The following is a 15,385-nucleotide window of genomic DNA, read 5'->3' as shown; positions in this document are numbered from 1 at the left end:
ACGTTTACCACAAAGGTAAAAAAAGGTATATTACTTTGTTACATTGAATTTTTGTTTTATATAAATATAAACAATTGTTGTACGTATATAGTATAATGGTCTTTGATCATTATAAATATATGTTTTATATCGAGTCTTATATTAGCCTCATTTCAAGATTGAGAACATCGGGTTCACTTAAACGGGGTTCGCGTGGTATGTTCAGGCCTTGGTGTTCTTCAAGTGGCTCGTTAGTGAACAATTAACAATTGTTCTAATGACCTTCGTCTGATAACGTGTTCAAAACTGTGGGAAATATTTCAGAATATTACGAGCCAGGAGGAAATCATCGGATCGAAACTCTAACTCATTTCTTAAATAAAGACTAATATTATTTAGACTTTTTTCGCGGGGGGGGGGATGGGGAGGGGGGGGAGGTGTCTTTATAAATGGATTTTTTCATTTGTATTCTAGCATTTTTTATGTTATATATATATATATATATATATATATATATATATATATATATATATATATATAATGTCGTACCTAGTAGCCAGAACTCACTTCTCAGCCTACTATGCAAGGCCCGATTTGCCTAATAAGCCTAGTTTTCATGAATTAATGTTTTTTCGACAACCTAACCTACCTAACCTAACGTTTTCGGCTACCTAACCTAACCTAACCTATAAAGATAGGTTAGGTTAGGTAAGGTTGGTTAGGTTCGGTCATATATCTACGTTAATTTTAACTCCAATAAAAAAAAATTGACCTCATACATAATGAAATGGGTAGCTTTATCATTTCATAAGAAAAAAATTAGAGAAAATATATTAATTCAGTAAAACTTGGCTTATTAGGCAAATCGGGCCTCGCATAGTAGGCTGAGAAGTGAGTTCTGGCTACTAGGTACGACATATATATATATATATATATATATATATATATATATATATATATATATATAATTAATATATATATATATATATACAATTAATATATATAATTAAAATTATTTTTAAAATTGGCATCCACACTTTCGTTGTAATAAACATTCTATTCACCTGGGCTGTAGGAGACTCGAATCCTGGACCCCCACGCCGGAGCTCTATCGACAGTGCTATTGAGTAGCCTTAATAGGGAAATTTTCCAGAGGCAGCATTCTGATGAATTCAATGATTTTCCCACTGCTTCCTCCATTACTGCTGCCCCTTCCTTCCTTCCTCTCAAACAAGGGATGCCATACCAGTGATGATACTTTTCAAGAGACTAGTGCTCTCTAGGGTGGAGTATTGTTGCACACTAACAGCCCCATTCACAGCCGAAGAAATTGCTGACCTGGAGAGCGTGGAAATTGTAATTAATTTTGTCAGTAAAGATGTTAATAATTACGGCCAGAAGCCACTCAGTAAGTCATCTAAATTATTGGGACAGCTTAAGCACTTTCAGTCTGTATTTTCTAGTGTAGGAGGGAGAGACGAATAAATAAATAAATAAATATAATAAATATTAGATTAGATATTATGGTAAATATTAGAGATATTAAATATTAAATCTGTACACGGAACACCCCCATTCAACCCCACCACACCTCATTTAACAGTGGCCGGAACCACTTACGTTAAGACATACAGCAGTCCATTAACAATCCGCCACAGACCATTTAGAGCGGCTCCCCACGCCCCAAGGGAAGCTCATTCATTGGTCGCTGCAATACTGTCGTTATCGAGCAATTGGCTGGGTGTTGCAGTCGTGGATGTTCTCACGACGGTTGAGTGAGCTGGTGACTGGACTGGACTGGTGAGGAAAGGTGGCTAGGAGGAAGAGAAGTTGAGAAGAGGTGGGATGAGATCAACCCGTCCTTATAAGGTTCCCCAGCGTACAGAAAACGGACAATTTAAAGTGGTCTCTCCTAACCTACCAGAGGACCCAAGACAGAAAACGGAATAGTACGTCACTTTCGCCAGCCGCTTCCATTTTCTAGCACGACGATTTCTGGCCGAATGTAACGCCTACGAGCGAAAAGCGACGTACTTTGAAGGAGGACAGGCTGAGCCCATGTCGCAGCGCCCTAGTCTGGAGTGTGTTCGTGGTTAGTGAGCGCGCGTGAGGAGGCTGGGAAGTAGGCGGTGGTGAGATATCACCTAGATATCAAGATATCAAGATATCTAGATATCAAGATATCTAGATATCAAGATATCTAGATATCAAGATAGCTATATATCAAGCAGATACCCTCTGATCATTGTTTCATAAAGCGTTCAAATTATTTCAGGACCACCGCCCCCTCCCCCCCCTCTCTCAATTTACATTTTTTTTTTTTTTTTTTTTTTTTTTTACATTTTCAAAAGTGGCTGTTTATGATTTTAAGTCGTCACATTATACAGCTTATACATTGATTATACACTTCTGTCTGTTAATACAACTCGCCTTCCTGCTTAGATAGTAGTTGTTGTAAGTATGTGCCCCATAGTACGAAGATTGACATACTAAGCAGTTAGATAGTCGAATTTTATACTATTGACTTTATAGTCAAAATTGAAGCTGAGAAACACTTAAATATTCTTAGGCCTAGTATAGTACAAATATCTACTATAATAGGCCTCAGATAGCGTGTATTAGGCCTAGGGGAGGTTAGGTTAGTTTGTCTTTGCAACATAAATATAAAATTATATTCGATTTGTCCAAATTTAATAGTACCGATTTCTACTTTTTAATTGTGTTGCAGGTCGGTATATGTACTGTGGTCCTCATCGTTACTGTAAGTACTACCACAACAGGCGGTTGATGCCTGCTTGGTCCACCAGGCTGTTGCTGGGAGCGGCCCGCAGGCCCACATACCCACCACAGCTTGGTTGTTCCGGCACTCCTTGTATGGGCTGTGTTAACAGCAAAATCTGGATACAATGCAAGAATTAGAGGTATTTTATCATTTGTAATCAGATCATTTAGTATTTCATGCAACGTGTTGAGATGACATCTCTGATTGGCTGATGAAGTTTCCGACTCATTTTGTTCACAATTCAAAACATAATGGTGTCTTGTGGTGCTTCCGGGGATCAATAATCCCGCCGCCCGGTCTCTGATTGGGCCTCCTGATTGACTGCATGATCAGACATGGGTGTCTGATAAGCCTAGCGACGGCCCCACCAGCCAATCAGAGGGATTGGGAGAAATGATTAACCTTGAGAGTGTTGGTCAAACTCACGGGCCTGGCTCCTGAACCTGGCGTCTTGAATCAGAGTCTCAGATTGATGAAGATTAAGCCAGCCAAGAGGTGGACACGGGCATGAATAGCCCGAATTATGCCCTCACAGGCTCTGGCTGTGTGGTGTAATCGCGTCACATCATTCAGTCAATCAAATTGTTGGTGTAGATGACAGGTCTTCGTCACTTGGATAGGCACCCTTGGTGAGCAGTCTGTCAAGCTTGTTTGGGTCAAGCAGATCTTCAGTCGCTTCACTGAATGTTTTCCATAGTTAAAAGTCCAGGATGAACACACACACACTCCTGAGTGCCGTCATGAACACACACTCCTGAGTGGGTGTCACAACAGTCATGAATGCCGTCATGAACACTCACACAAAGGCATTCGACAAACGTGACCATGGAGTGATGGCCCATAAAATGAGATCACTAGGAATAACGGCGTTGGATTTTCAACTTTCTGTCTAACAGAATGCAGAGAGTGACGGTCAGTCCAGTAAGATCAAGCCCAAGTGCAGTGAATAGGTCTGTACCCCAGGGTACAGTCCTTGTACCACTGCTCTGTACCCCAGGGTACAGTCCTTGTACCACTGCTCTGTACCCCAGGGTACAGTCCTTGTACCACTGCTCTGTACCCCAGGGTACAGTCCTTGTACCACTGCTCTGTACCCCAGGGTACAGTCCTTGTACCACTGTTCTGTACCCCAGGGTACAGTCCTTGTACCGCTGCTCTGTACCCCAGGGTACAGTCCTTGTACCACTGGTTGATTGATACCTGGTTGATGGGGTTCTGGGAGTTCTTCTACTCCCCAAGCCCGGCCCGAGGCCAGGCTCGACTTGTGAGAGTTTGGTCCACCAGGCTGTTGCTTGGAGCGGCCCGCAGGGCCACGTACCCACCACAGCCCGGCTGATCCGGAACTTCTCTTAGAAAACCGTCCAGTTTTCTCTTGAAGATGTCCACGGTTGTTCCGGCAATATTTCTTATGCTCGCTGGGAGGACGTTGAACAACCGCGGACCCCTGATGTTTATACAGTGCTCTCTGATTGTGCCTATGGCACCTCTGCTCTTCACTGGTTCAATCTTGCATTTTCTTCCATATCGTTCACTCCAGTACGTTGTTATTTTACTGTGTAGATTTGGGACCTGACCCTCCAGTATTTTCCATGTGTATATTATTTGGTATCTCTCTCGTCTCCTTTCTAGAGAGTACATTTGGAGAGCTTTGAGACGATCCCAATAATTTAGGTGTTTTATCTCGTCTATGCGTGCCGTATATGTTCTCTGTATTCCCTCTATTTCAGCAATCTCTCCTGCTCTGAAGGGGGAAGTGAGTACTGAGCAGTACTCGAGACGGGACAGCACAAGTGACTTGAAGAGTACAACCATTGTGATGGGATCCCTGGATTTGAAAGTTCTCGTAATCCATCCGATCATTTTTCTGGCTGACGCGATATTTGCTTGGTTATGCTCCCTAAACGTTAGGTCGTCGGACATCATTATTCCCAAATCCTTGACATGCTGTTTTTCTACTATGGGAAGATTCGATTGTGTTTTGTACCCTGTATTATGTTTCAGATCCTCATTTTTGCCGTACCTGAGTACCTGAAATTTATCACTGTTAAACATCATGTTATTTTCTGCTGCCCAATCAAAAACTTTGTTGACATCTGCTTGTAGTTTTTCAATGTCTTCAGCAGAGGTAATTTTCATGCTGATTTTTGTGTCATCTGCAAAGGACGACACGAAGCTGTGGCGTGTATTTTTGTCTATATCAGATATGAGAATAAGGAACAGTAGCGGTGCAAGGACTGTACCTTGAGGTACAGAGCTTTTAACATCGCTTGGACTCGATTTTATCTGATTGACTGTTACTCTTTGTGTTCTGTTCGACAGGAAATTGAGTATCCAGCATCCTACTTTTCCAGTTATTCCCATTGACCTCATTTTGTGAGCTATCACCCCATGGTCACATTTGTCGAACGCCTTTGCAAAGTCTGTGTATACAACATCTGCATTTTGCTTTTCTTCTAGGGCTTCTGTGATTTTGTCATAGTGGTTGAGTAACTGTGACAGACAGGATCTTCCCGCTCTAAATCCATGTTGTCCTGGATTGTGCAATTCATTGTTTTCCATAAAACTAGAAATTTGATTCCGAATCACTCTTTCAAACACTTTTATTATGTGTGATGTTAGTGCAACTGGCCTATAATTTTTTGCCAAGGCTTTACTCCCCCCCTTGTGCAACGGACTGCTCTGTACCCCACGGTACAGTCCTTGTACCACTGCTCTGTACCCCAGGGCACAGTCCTTGTATCGCTGCTCTGTACCCCAGGGTACAGTCCTTGTACCACTGCTCTGTACCCCAGGGCACAGTCCTTGCACCACTGCTCTGTACCCCAGGGTACAGCCCTTGCACCACTGCTCTGTACCCCAGGGTACAGCCCTTGCACCACTGCTCTGTACCCCAGGGTACAGCCCTTGTACCACTGATCTGTACCCCAGGGCACAGTCCTTGCACCGCTGCTCTGTGCCCCAGGGCACAGTCCTTGCACCACTGCCCTGTACTTGAAAGGAGACGAGAAAGGTATGAAAAATATATATATGGAAGATACTGGAGGGCCAGGTCCCAAATTTGCGCAGTAGAATATCAACATACTGGAGCGAAAGGTACGGAAGGAAATGCTGAATAGAACCAGTGAAGAGTAGAGGTGCCATAGGCACAATCAGAGAACACTGTCTGAACATCAGAGGTCTAGTGAGGAGTAGAGGTGCCATAGGCACAATCAGAGAACACTGAACATCAGAGGTCGAGTGAAGAGTAGAGGTGCCATAGGCACAATCAGAGAACACTGTCTGAATATCAGAGGTCCAGTGAAGAGTAGAGGTGCCATAGGCACAATCAGAGAACACTGTCTGAATATCAGAGGTCCACTGAAGAGTAGAGGTACCATAGGCACAATCAGAGAACACTGTCTGAACATCAGAGGTCTAGTGAGGAGTAGAGGTGCCATAGGCACAATCAGAGAACACTGAACATCAGAGGTCCAGTGAAGAGTAGAGGTGCCATAGGCACAATCTGAGAACACTGAACATCAGAGGTCCACAGCTGTTCAACACCCTCCCAGCAAGCATTAGAAATATTATTGGAACAAGGATGGATGTATTCAAGAGGCACTTAGACAAGTTCTTGCAAGGACTGCCGGACCAACCAGGCTGTAGTGGATATGTAGGCCTGCGGGCCGCTCCAAGCAACAGCCTGGTGGATCAAATTATCACAAGTAGAGCCTGGCCTAAGGCCGGGCTCGGGGAGTAGAAGAACTCCCGAAATCCTCTCAAGGTATAGATATATTGGAAAGAACTTTTTCAGTGTCAGAGTAGTTAACAAATGTAATGCACTAGGAAGTGATGTGGTGGAGGCTGACTCCATACACAGTTTATAATGTAGATATGATAGAGCCCAATAGGCTCAGGAACCTGTACACCAGTTGATTGACAGTTGAGAGGCGGGACCAAAGAGCCAGAGCTCAACACCAGCAAGCACAGTTAGGTGAGCACACCTTAGAATGAGATGGACTCTCATTCTAAGAGTGACTCTCATTCTAAAATGAGATTAAAAGAAATCCTAACAAAGCCTCCCAGATACAATGGAAATTCTTTTATCATCGCAACACACAAGGCCTGAATTCACCAACGATAAAAAAAGACTTTTACATATATAAATATATATAAATATATATAATTGGTCTTCTTAAAATCTAATTGCTTGAATATTATACAAAAACTCTTATTAAAAATGACATGATAGATAAAACTATACACCAGATTGTACGTTTGTTTACACGTCAACGGAATAAATCACACTAAGGAACATGTTTATATAATAAAGCTGAATATAAATACAGAGAACGGGAAAAATTCAAAACTAAAGGTCCAAAAATACTTGGAATCGAAAACAGAGAACGGGAAAAGACCTTGAAATTATCCTATTACACACAAACTTCCAGATGCAACGGCGGAGGAATTTATTGAACACACGGGCCAAATAAATCAGGATAATCTGATGATAGATATTTTGATCCCTGGAGACCGTTATTTACCCAGGTTAAGATGGTAATAGACAATTCATAGGGATTAAGAGTGACTAAACTGGAAACAGTCAGACACGGCGACTTAGGCTTCATGACAAGTTTGTGTAAAAACAAAACAAAATGGAGCCGACAAGGAACGATAATATTCGTGATTTGTTAGATCTTCACAAACAAATAATAATCGGGCATTCAAAGCATAGATACAAACACAAACCAACTGATATTCAAACATTAGTAAACATAGTGTGTGTGTTAAAACGAGAGTGAATGGATGTTAGCGTAGTTTATATCAACAAAAAAGGTCCTGGCGGGAAATAAACAGAAAATTAACCAAAATCTTGTAATAATAATCCAGACTCCGTGACACGTGAGCTATGCAGTGTTTACATTGAACAGCTGTTCAATGTAAACACTGCAATGTTTACATTGAACAGCTGTTGACCTGTGACGTTAATGGAACAGCCCCAAAGGGCATCACAGAGTTTGCAAGTGGATAACAAAATTTCGTTGGATGAAAATTGCTTATTAGTAGGCTGCTAAAATGTACTCACCTAGTTGTGCTTGCGAGGGTTGAGCTCTAGCTCCTTGGTCCCGCTTCTCAACTGCCAATCACCTTTTCTCTCACAAACACACACGTGAAACTTAACAGGAAAAAGTCTGTGCTGTCATTAGTAGAATAGTGGTTTGTGAATACATTCCAAATGGTGTACTAAGACAGGTTCTTGCAAGAGGTGCCGGACCAACTAGGCTGTAGTGGATATGTGGGCCGGCGGGCCGCTCCTAGCAAGAGCCTGGTGGACCAAGTTATCACAAGTCGTTCTCCTCTACCATAGAGAACCGAAGGTGGTTCTCTACACTGGCGGTTTACCATTCTGTATATAATCAACCTTTTTTACGCTCTCAGACAAGCATTTCCGCTTGCTACGTTGCATTAACACATTGCATGTATGTTGCAGGTGACGGACAACCCTGAGGCGGTGTGGCCGACGGAGTGGACGCAGGTGGAGGCTGTCCCGGAGGAGCAGGTGCCCCTGGCCTTCACCACCCTTGTTAATCACTGTCGACGCCTGGTTCAGGAGCGCGACGCCTACCACCTGGAGCTGCTGAGGGCGCTGTGTGGGGAGGGAGACGACGAGGTGGTGTCCCAGGAGAGCGTCCATCACCTGGGGGTGCAGCTGGCTGACTGTAAGGCCCAGCTGCGGCGCCTCCGTCAGGAGTAGTAAGTGGTCGCGGCGTTCTTCTTTTGTTTTTTAGAGCTTTTGCGGCTCGGCGGCGCCTTCGTCGTCAGGGGGTTGGTGCTGGGATTCTCGTGAAACTTAGTTCTTGGACAATTCCACAATGGCCGTCATGAGGGTTCGAACCTACGTCTGGGACGCGCTTTAGTCGACTGAGCCACGGCATGGTAAAAAGAATTGCAACCGGGAGTGCTACTGTCCTCACAACAAATCTTAGTTCTTGGTTTAAGATCCTGCCACCCATCACCCCCCCCCCCAGGAGACTGTGTCAGATAGATTATTGTGGTCTTTAAACACTGTTCTGACAGCGGTTATCACATCCACCTAAGGATAGGCAAGATAAGAGAGCGAGAAGATATACAGAGATCCCTTACTGATCGCATACTCAGTGAAGCACTTACGCTATTAACCTTCTTCTATCTTGAGGTTATCTTGAGATAATTTCGGGCCCTAGCGTCCTCGCGGCCCGGTCCTCAACCAGGCCTCCTTTTGTTACACACCCCCAGGAAGCAGCCCGTGGCAGCTGTCTAACTCCCAGGTACCTATTTACTGCTAGGTGAACAGAGGGCATCAAGATGTAAGAAACTGCCCATTTGTTTCCGCCTACGCCGTGGATCGAACTCGGAACCTCAGGACTACGAATCCTGAGCGCTGTCCACTCAGCCATCAGGCCCCTAGGCCCACCTTCCTGGAAGAATTAAAATTATTTTCCTGGGAAAGGACACGAGAGAAATCTCATAATATGCTCATAGAAAATATTGGAATATAAGGTTGAAAATCTGCACAGGAAGCTTGAAATATACTACAGTGAGAGATACAGTAGAAAGTGTTCGTGATGAACAACTTGACACGTTTCTCCTGATCTTATCTGATCAGTCCGACTGTGTTGGCTAGCGAACTGTGAAGACTCACGGGGCCCGGCATATAGGCCAGGGAAGACCAGCTTGTGATGGGTGAACCATCGAAATCGGTCACAGGTATTCCACGGGATCAATCTCAGCTCTAAACGTTTTGCCTCCACTCTCTGTGGGGGGATCAAGCAATCAAGCAACAGCCTGGTGGACCAAGTATCACAAGTCGAGCCTGGCCTCGGGCCGGGCTCGAGGACTAAACGAACTCTCGATACCCTCTCCAGGTATGCTGGGTTTGGGTTTGCCTTAAAACTGGAACCCGATATGGTTCCAGTTTTCATGCCCATGCCACCTCCGGGGTTATTCATGCCAGTGCCACCTCCGGGGTTATTCATGCCCGTGTCATCTCCGGGGTTATTCATGCCCGTGTCATCTCCGGGGTTATTCATGCCCGTGCCACCTCCGGGGTTATTCATGCCCGTGCCACCTCCGGGGTTATTCATGCCCGTGCCACCTCCGGGGTTATTCATGCCCGTGCCACCTCCGGGGTTATTCATGCCCGTGCCACCTCCGGGGTTATTCATGCCCGTGCCACCTCCGGGGTTATTCATGCCCGTGCCACCTCCGGGGTTATTCATGCCCGTGCCGCCTCCGGGGTTATTCATGTCCGTGCCGCCTCCAGGGTTATTCATGCCCGTGCCGCCTCCAGGTTTATTCATGCCTGTGCCGCCTCCGGGGTTATTCATGCCTGTGCCGCCTCCGGGGTTATTCATGCCCGTGCCGCCTCCGGGGTTATTCATGCCCGTGCCACCTCCGGGGTTATTCATGCCCGTGGCCACCTCCGGGGTTATTCATGCCCGTGGCCACCTCCGGGGTTATTCATGCCCGTGGCCACCTCCGGGGTTATTCATGCCCGTGGCCACCTCCGGGGTTATTCATGCCCGTGGCCACCTCCGGGGTTATTCATGCCCGTGGCCACCTCCGGGGTTATTCATGCCCGTGCCACCACTTGTGTGGCTTAATCTTTATCAGTCACATGTACCAGCAGCGTTTCGGTCAAGTTAGGTACTCATTGGCACTCAATCGGCACTCGATAATCCAAGAATTGCCTGGTTGTGCTGGTGGTTGAGTTTTGGAAGTACGCTGCTATTAATAGATAAATTGGCCACCTCGGAGGTGGCCCTCGAGGTGGGCCAGGTGGCCCTTAAGGTGGCCCAGGTGGCCCCCTAAGGCGATCGTGCATGTAATCCAGGCTCATTTCGCCCGGGATTTAAGAGTCGAGTAAGGTCGATAGTGAGTGGTTCGGGTGGCCCTGAGCCATGGTGTGTGGGGGGCTAGAGCCATGGTGTGTGGGGGGGTGGCCTAGAGCGATGGTGTGTGGGGGGGGCTAGAGCCATGGAGGGTGGCCCCAGAGCCATGGTGTGTGGGGGGGGCTAGAACCATGGTGTGTGGGGGGGGGCTAGAGCCATGGTGTGTGGGGGGGGCTAGAGCCATGGTGTGTGGGGGGGGCTAGAGCCATGGTGTGTGGGGGGGGCTAGAGCCATGGTGTGTGGGGGGGGCTAGAGCCATGGTGTGTGGGGGGGGCTAGAGCCATGGTGTGTGGGGGGGGCTAGAGCCATGGTGTGTGGGTGGGGCTAGAGCCATGGTGTGTGGGGGGGGCTAGAGCCATGGAGGGTGGCCCCAGAGCCATGGTGTGTGTGGGGGGCTAGAGCCATGGTGTGTGGGGGGGGGTGCTAGAGCCATGGTGTGTGGGGGGGGGGCTAGAGCCATGGAGGGTGGCCCCAGAGCCATGGTGTGTGGGGGGGCTATAGAGCCATGGAGGGTGGCCCCAGAGCCATTGTGTGTGGGGGGGGCTAGAGCCATGGTGTGTAGGGGGGGCTAGAGCCATGGTGTGTGGGGGGGGGCTAGAGCCATGAAGGGTGGCCCCAGAGCCATTGTGTGTGGGGGGGGGCTAGAGCCATGGTGTGGGGGGGGGGCTAGAGCCATGGTGTGTGGGGGGGGCTAGAGCCATGGTGTGTGGGGGGGGGCTAGAGCCATGGAGGGTGGCCCCAGAGCCATGGTGTGTGGGGGGCTAGAGCCATGGTGTGTGGGGGGGGCTAGAGCCATGGTGTGTGGGGGGGGCTAGAGCCATGGTGTGTGGGGGGGGGGCTAGAGCCATGGAGGGTGGCCCCAGAGCCATGGTGTGTGGGGGGGGGCTAGAGCCATGGAGGGTGGCCCCAGAGCCATGGTGTGTGGGGGGGGGCTAGAGCCATGGAGGGTGGCCCCAGAGCCATGGTGTGTGGGGGGGGCTAGAGCCATGGTGTGTGTGGAGGGGGGGCTAGAGCCATGGTGTGTGGGGGGGGCTAGAGCCATGGAAGGTGGCCCCAGAGCCATGGTGGGGGTGAGGAGGGAGCAGAGTAACAGCAGAATGCGTGTCAGACAAGTTAGTGGTGGTGGTATCCACTTTGAGGTGGGGCTGTGGTGGTGGTGGTGCTGTGGTGGTGTTGTTGTGGTGGCGGTGCTGTGGTGGTGTTGCTGTGGTGGTGGTGGTGCTGTGGTGGCGGGGCTGTGGTGGTGGTGGTGCTGTGGTGGTGCTGTGGTGGTGGTGGGGCTGTGGTGGTGGTGGTGCTGTGGTGGTGGTGGTGGTGCTGTGGTGGTGGGGCTGTGGTGGTGGGGCTGTGGTGGTGGTGCTGTGGTGGCGGGGCTGTGGTGGTGGTGGTGCTGTGGTGGTGCTGTGGTGGTGGTGGGGCTGTGGTGGTGGTGGTGCTGTGGTGGTGGTGGTGCTGTGGTGGTGGTGGTGCTGTGGTGGTGGTGGTGGTGCTGTGGTGGTGGGGCTGTGGTGGTGGGGCTGTGGTGGTGGGGCTGTGGTGGTGGGGCTGTGGTGGTGGTGCTGTGGTGGTGTTGCTGTGGTGGTGGGGCTGTGGTGGTGGCGGGGCTGTGGTGGTGGTGGTGCTGTGGTGGTGGGGCTGTGGTGGTGGTGCTGTGGTGGTGTTGCTGTGGTGGTGGTGGTGGGGCTGTGGTGGTGGTGGTGCTGTGGTGGTGGTGGTGCTGTGGTGGTGGTGGGGCTGTGGTGGCGGTGCTGTGGTGGTGGTGCTGTGGTGGTGGTGGGGCTGTGGTGGTGGTGGGGCTGTGGTGGTGGTGGTGCTGTGGTGGTGGTGGTGCTGTGGTGGTGGTGCTGTGGTGGTGTTGCTGTGGAGGTGGGGCTGTGGTGGTGGCGGGGCTGTGGTGGTGGTGGTGGTGGTGCTGTGGTGGTGGTGGGGCTGTGGTGGTGGTGGGGCTGTGGTGGTGGTGGGGCTGTGGTGGTGGCGGGGCTGTGGTGGTGGCGGGGCTGTGGTGGTGGTGGTGCTGTGGTGGCGGGGCTGTGGTGGTGGTGGTGCTGTGGTGGTGGTGGTGGTGCTGTGGTGGTGGTGGTGGTGCTGTGGTGGTGGTGGTGCTGTGGTGGTGGTGGTGCTGTGGTGGTGCTGGGGCTGTGGTGGTGGTGGGGCTGTGGTGGTGGCGGGGCTGTGGTGGTGGTGGGGCTGTGGTGGTGGTGGTGCTGTGGTGGCGGGGCTGTGGTGGTGGTGGTGGTGCTGTGGTGGTGGTGGTGCTGTGGTGGTGGTGGTGCTGTGGTGGTGGTGGTGCTGTGGTGGCGGGGCTGTGGTGGTGGTGGTGCTGTGGTGGTGGTGCTGTGGTGGTGGTGGTGCTGTGGTGGCGGGGCTGTGGTGGTGTTGCTGTGGTGGTGGCGGTGCTGTGGTGGTGGGGCTGTGGTGGTGGGGCTGTGGTGGTGGGGCTGTGGGGGTGGTGCTGTGGTGGTGGCGGTGCTGTGGTGGTGGGGCTGTGGTGGTGGGGCTGTGGGGGTGGGGCTGTGGTGGTGGGGCTGTGGTGGTGATGCTGTGGTGGTGGCGGTGCTGTGGTGGTGGGGCTGTGGTGGTGGGGCTGTGGGGGTGGTGCTGTGGTGGTGGCGGTGCTGTGGTGGTGGGGCTGTGGTGGTGGGGCTGTGGGGGTGGTGCTGTGGTGGTGGTGCTGTGGTGGCTGGGCTGTGGTGGTGGGGCTGTGGTGGTGGTGGTGCTGTGGTGGTGTTGCTGTGGTGGTGGCGGTGCTGTGGTGGTGGCGGTGCTGTGGTGGTGGGGCTGTGGTGGTGGCGGGGCTGTGGTGGCGGGGCTGTGGTGGTGTTGCTGTGGTGGTGGCGGGGCTGTGGTGGCGGTGCTGTGGTGGCGGTGCTGTGGTGGTGTTGCTGTGGTGGTGGTGGGGCTGTGGTGGTGGCGGGGCTGTGGTGGTGTTGCTGTGGTGGTGGTGCTGTGGTGGTGGTGGTGCTGTGGTGGTGGTGGGGCTGTGGTGGCGGTGCTGTGGTGGCGGTGCTGTGGTGGAGTCTGGCTGGCTGTGAGGACCACCTCTGGCAGTTAGGAAATACCTGTGGGACGCTGGTGGTTGAGAGGTGTCTGTGGTGGGTTCCTGGTGTGGTTGAGAGAGGCAGGGGGGGGGGGATGGGACTAGATGGTGGTTGTGGTGGTGGTGGTAGTGGTGGTATTGAGAGTGGGCAACGCCAGAGGGAGAACACGATTGGGCAGCACCTTCCCACGGACGATATATAACTTATCAGAAGGGAAACACCTTCATGTTTCCTGGGAGATGAGGACAATGGTGGTATTGACTGTCACGCAGAGATGAGGACAATGGTGGTATTGACTGTCACGCAGAGATGAGGACAATGGTGGTATTGACTGTCACGCAGAGATGAGGACAATGGTGGTATTGACTGTCACGCAGGACAGAGGCTCATACACAAGACAATAGGTCTAAACTGTAGGCTCAAGCACACATATATATATCATGGTTACAATCAATGTTTTAATGTATGGAGATGTAAATACAGCTTTCTACTGTGCACTGCCACACAAGGATGGGTTCATAAGTGATGCAGCTTAACAATAATGCAAATCAAATTGTTATTCATTATTTAAAATGGACTGATTTCGGGGCTTAGCGTCCCCGTGGCCCGGTCCTCGACCAGGCCTCTATTTTGTTACACATCCTCAGGAAGCAGCCCGTAGCAGCTGTCTAACTCTCAGGTACCTATTTACTGCTAGGTGACAGGGGCATCAGGGTGAAAGAAACATTTTGCCCATTTGTCTCCGCCTCTACCGGGGATCGAACCCGGAACCTCAGGACTACGAATCCGAAGCGCTGTCCACCCAGCTGTCAGGCGCCCCTGTAGTAAGCACAACGCTCACCTAGCCAGGTGAAAGTTTTTGTTTTCTACACCGTTAAACACCATCCTATTTCAAGGTGTGTGGACTCATTCGTCCCTTGCTGGGTCGTTAACGGCCGGCCGTTAACTGCCGTCAAGGCTGCATTACCACCAGTTGTCACGTGATCCTCCTTCGTAACCGGGTAAGTTGAGGACCCCCAGTGGGAGAGGCTGTAGAGTACCCCTTGGTCAGTATGGTCTTGTAAACGGACCTTGCTGGTTGGTCTCCACCCAGCCGTAGAGGCCAAACAGCCTGCTGGACCAAACTCTCACAAGCCAAGCCTGGCCTCGGGCCGGGCTTGGGGAGTAGCAGAACTCCCAGAACCCCATCAAGCAGGTATATGTGGGCCTGCAGGCCGCTCCAAGCAACAGCCTGGTGGACCAAACTCTCACAAGTCAAGCCTGGCCTCGGGCCGGGCTTGGGCAGTAGAAGAACTCCCAGAACCCCATCAAGCAGGTATATGTGGGCCTGCGGGCCGCTCCAAGCAACAGCCTGGTGGACCAAACTCTCACAAGTCAAGCCTGGCCTCGGGCCGGGCTTGGGCAGTAGAAGAACTCCCAGAACCCCATCAAGCAGGTATATGTGGGCCTGCGGGCCGCTCCAAGCAACAGCCTGGTGGACCAAACTCTCACAAGTCAAGCCTGGCCTCGGGCCGGGCTTGGGCAGTAGAAGAACTCCCAGAACCCCATCAAGCAGGTATATGTGGGCCTGCGGGCCGCTCCAAGCAACAGCCTGGTGGATCAAACTCTCACAAGTCAAGCCTGGCCTCGGGCCGGGCTTGGGCAGAAGAAGAACTCCCAGAACCCCATCCAGGTAC

At 50.6% G+C, this 15,385-nt stretch overlaps 1 protein-coding gene across 1 annotated transcript in view; it reads left to right on the top strand.

The window, feature by feature from the left end:
* LOC123760269 (girdin) overlaps positions 1–15,385 on the top strand; it is a 167,659-nt gene that overhangs the window by 19,836 nt on the left and 132,438 nt on the right. Inside the window, exon 3 of the mRNA XM_069338200.1 lies at positions 8,232–8,494. Coding sequence (XP_069194301.1) covers positions 8,232–8,494 — 263 coding nt within the window. The remainder of the gene's footprint in view (positions 1–8,231; positions 8,495–15,385) is intronic.

The sequence above is a fragment of the Procambarus clarkii genome, chromosome 39 (assembly GCF_040958095.1).
Source record: "Procambarus clarkii isolate CNS0578487 chromosome 39, FALCON_Pclarkii_2.0, whole genome shotgun sequence".
NCBI lineage: Eukaryota > Metazoa > Arthropoda > Malacostraca > Decapoda > Cambaridae > Procambarus > Procambarus clarkii.
This window is presented reverse-complemented; position numbering and strand designations above follow the sequence as displayed.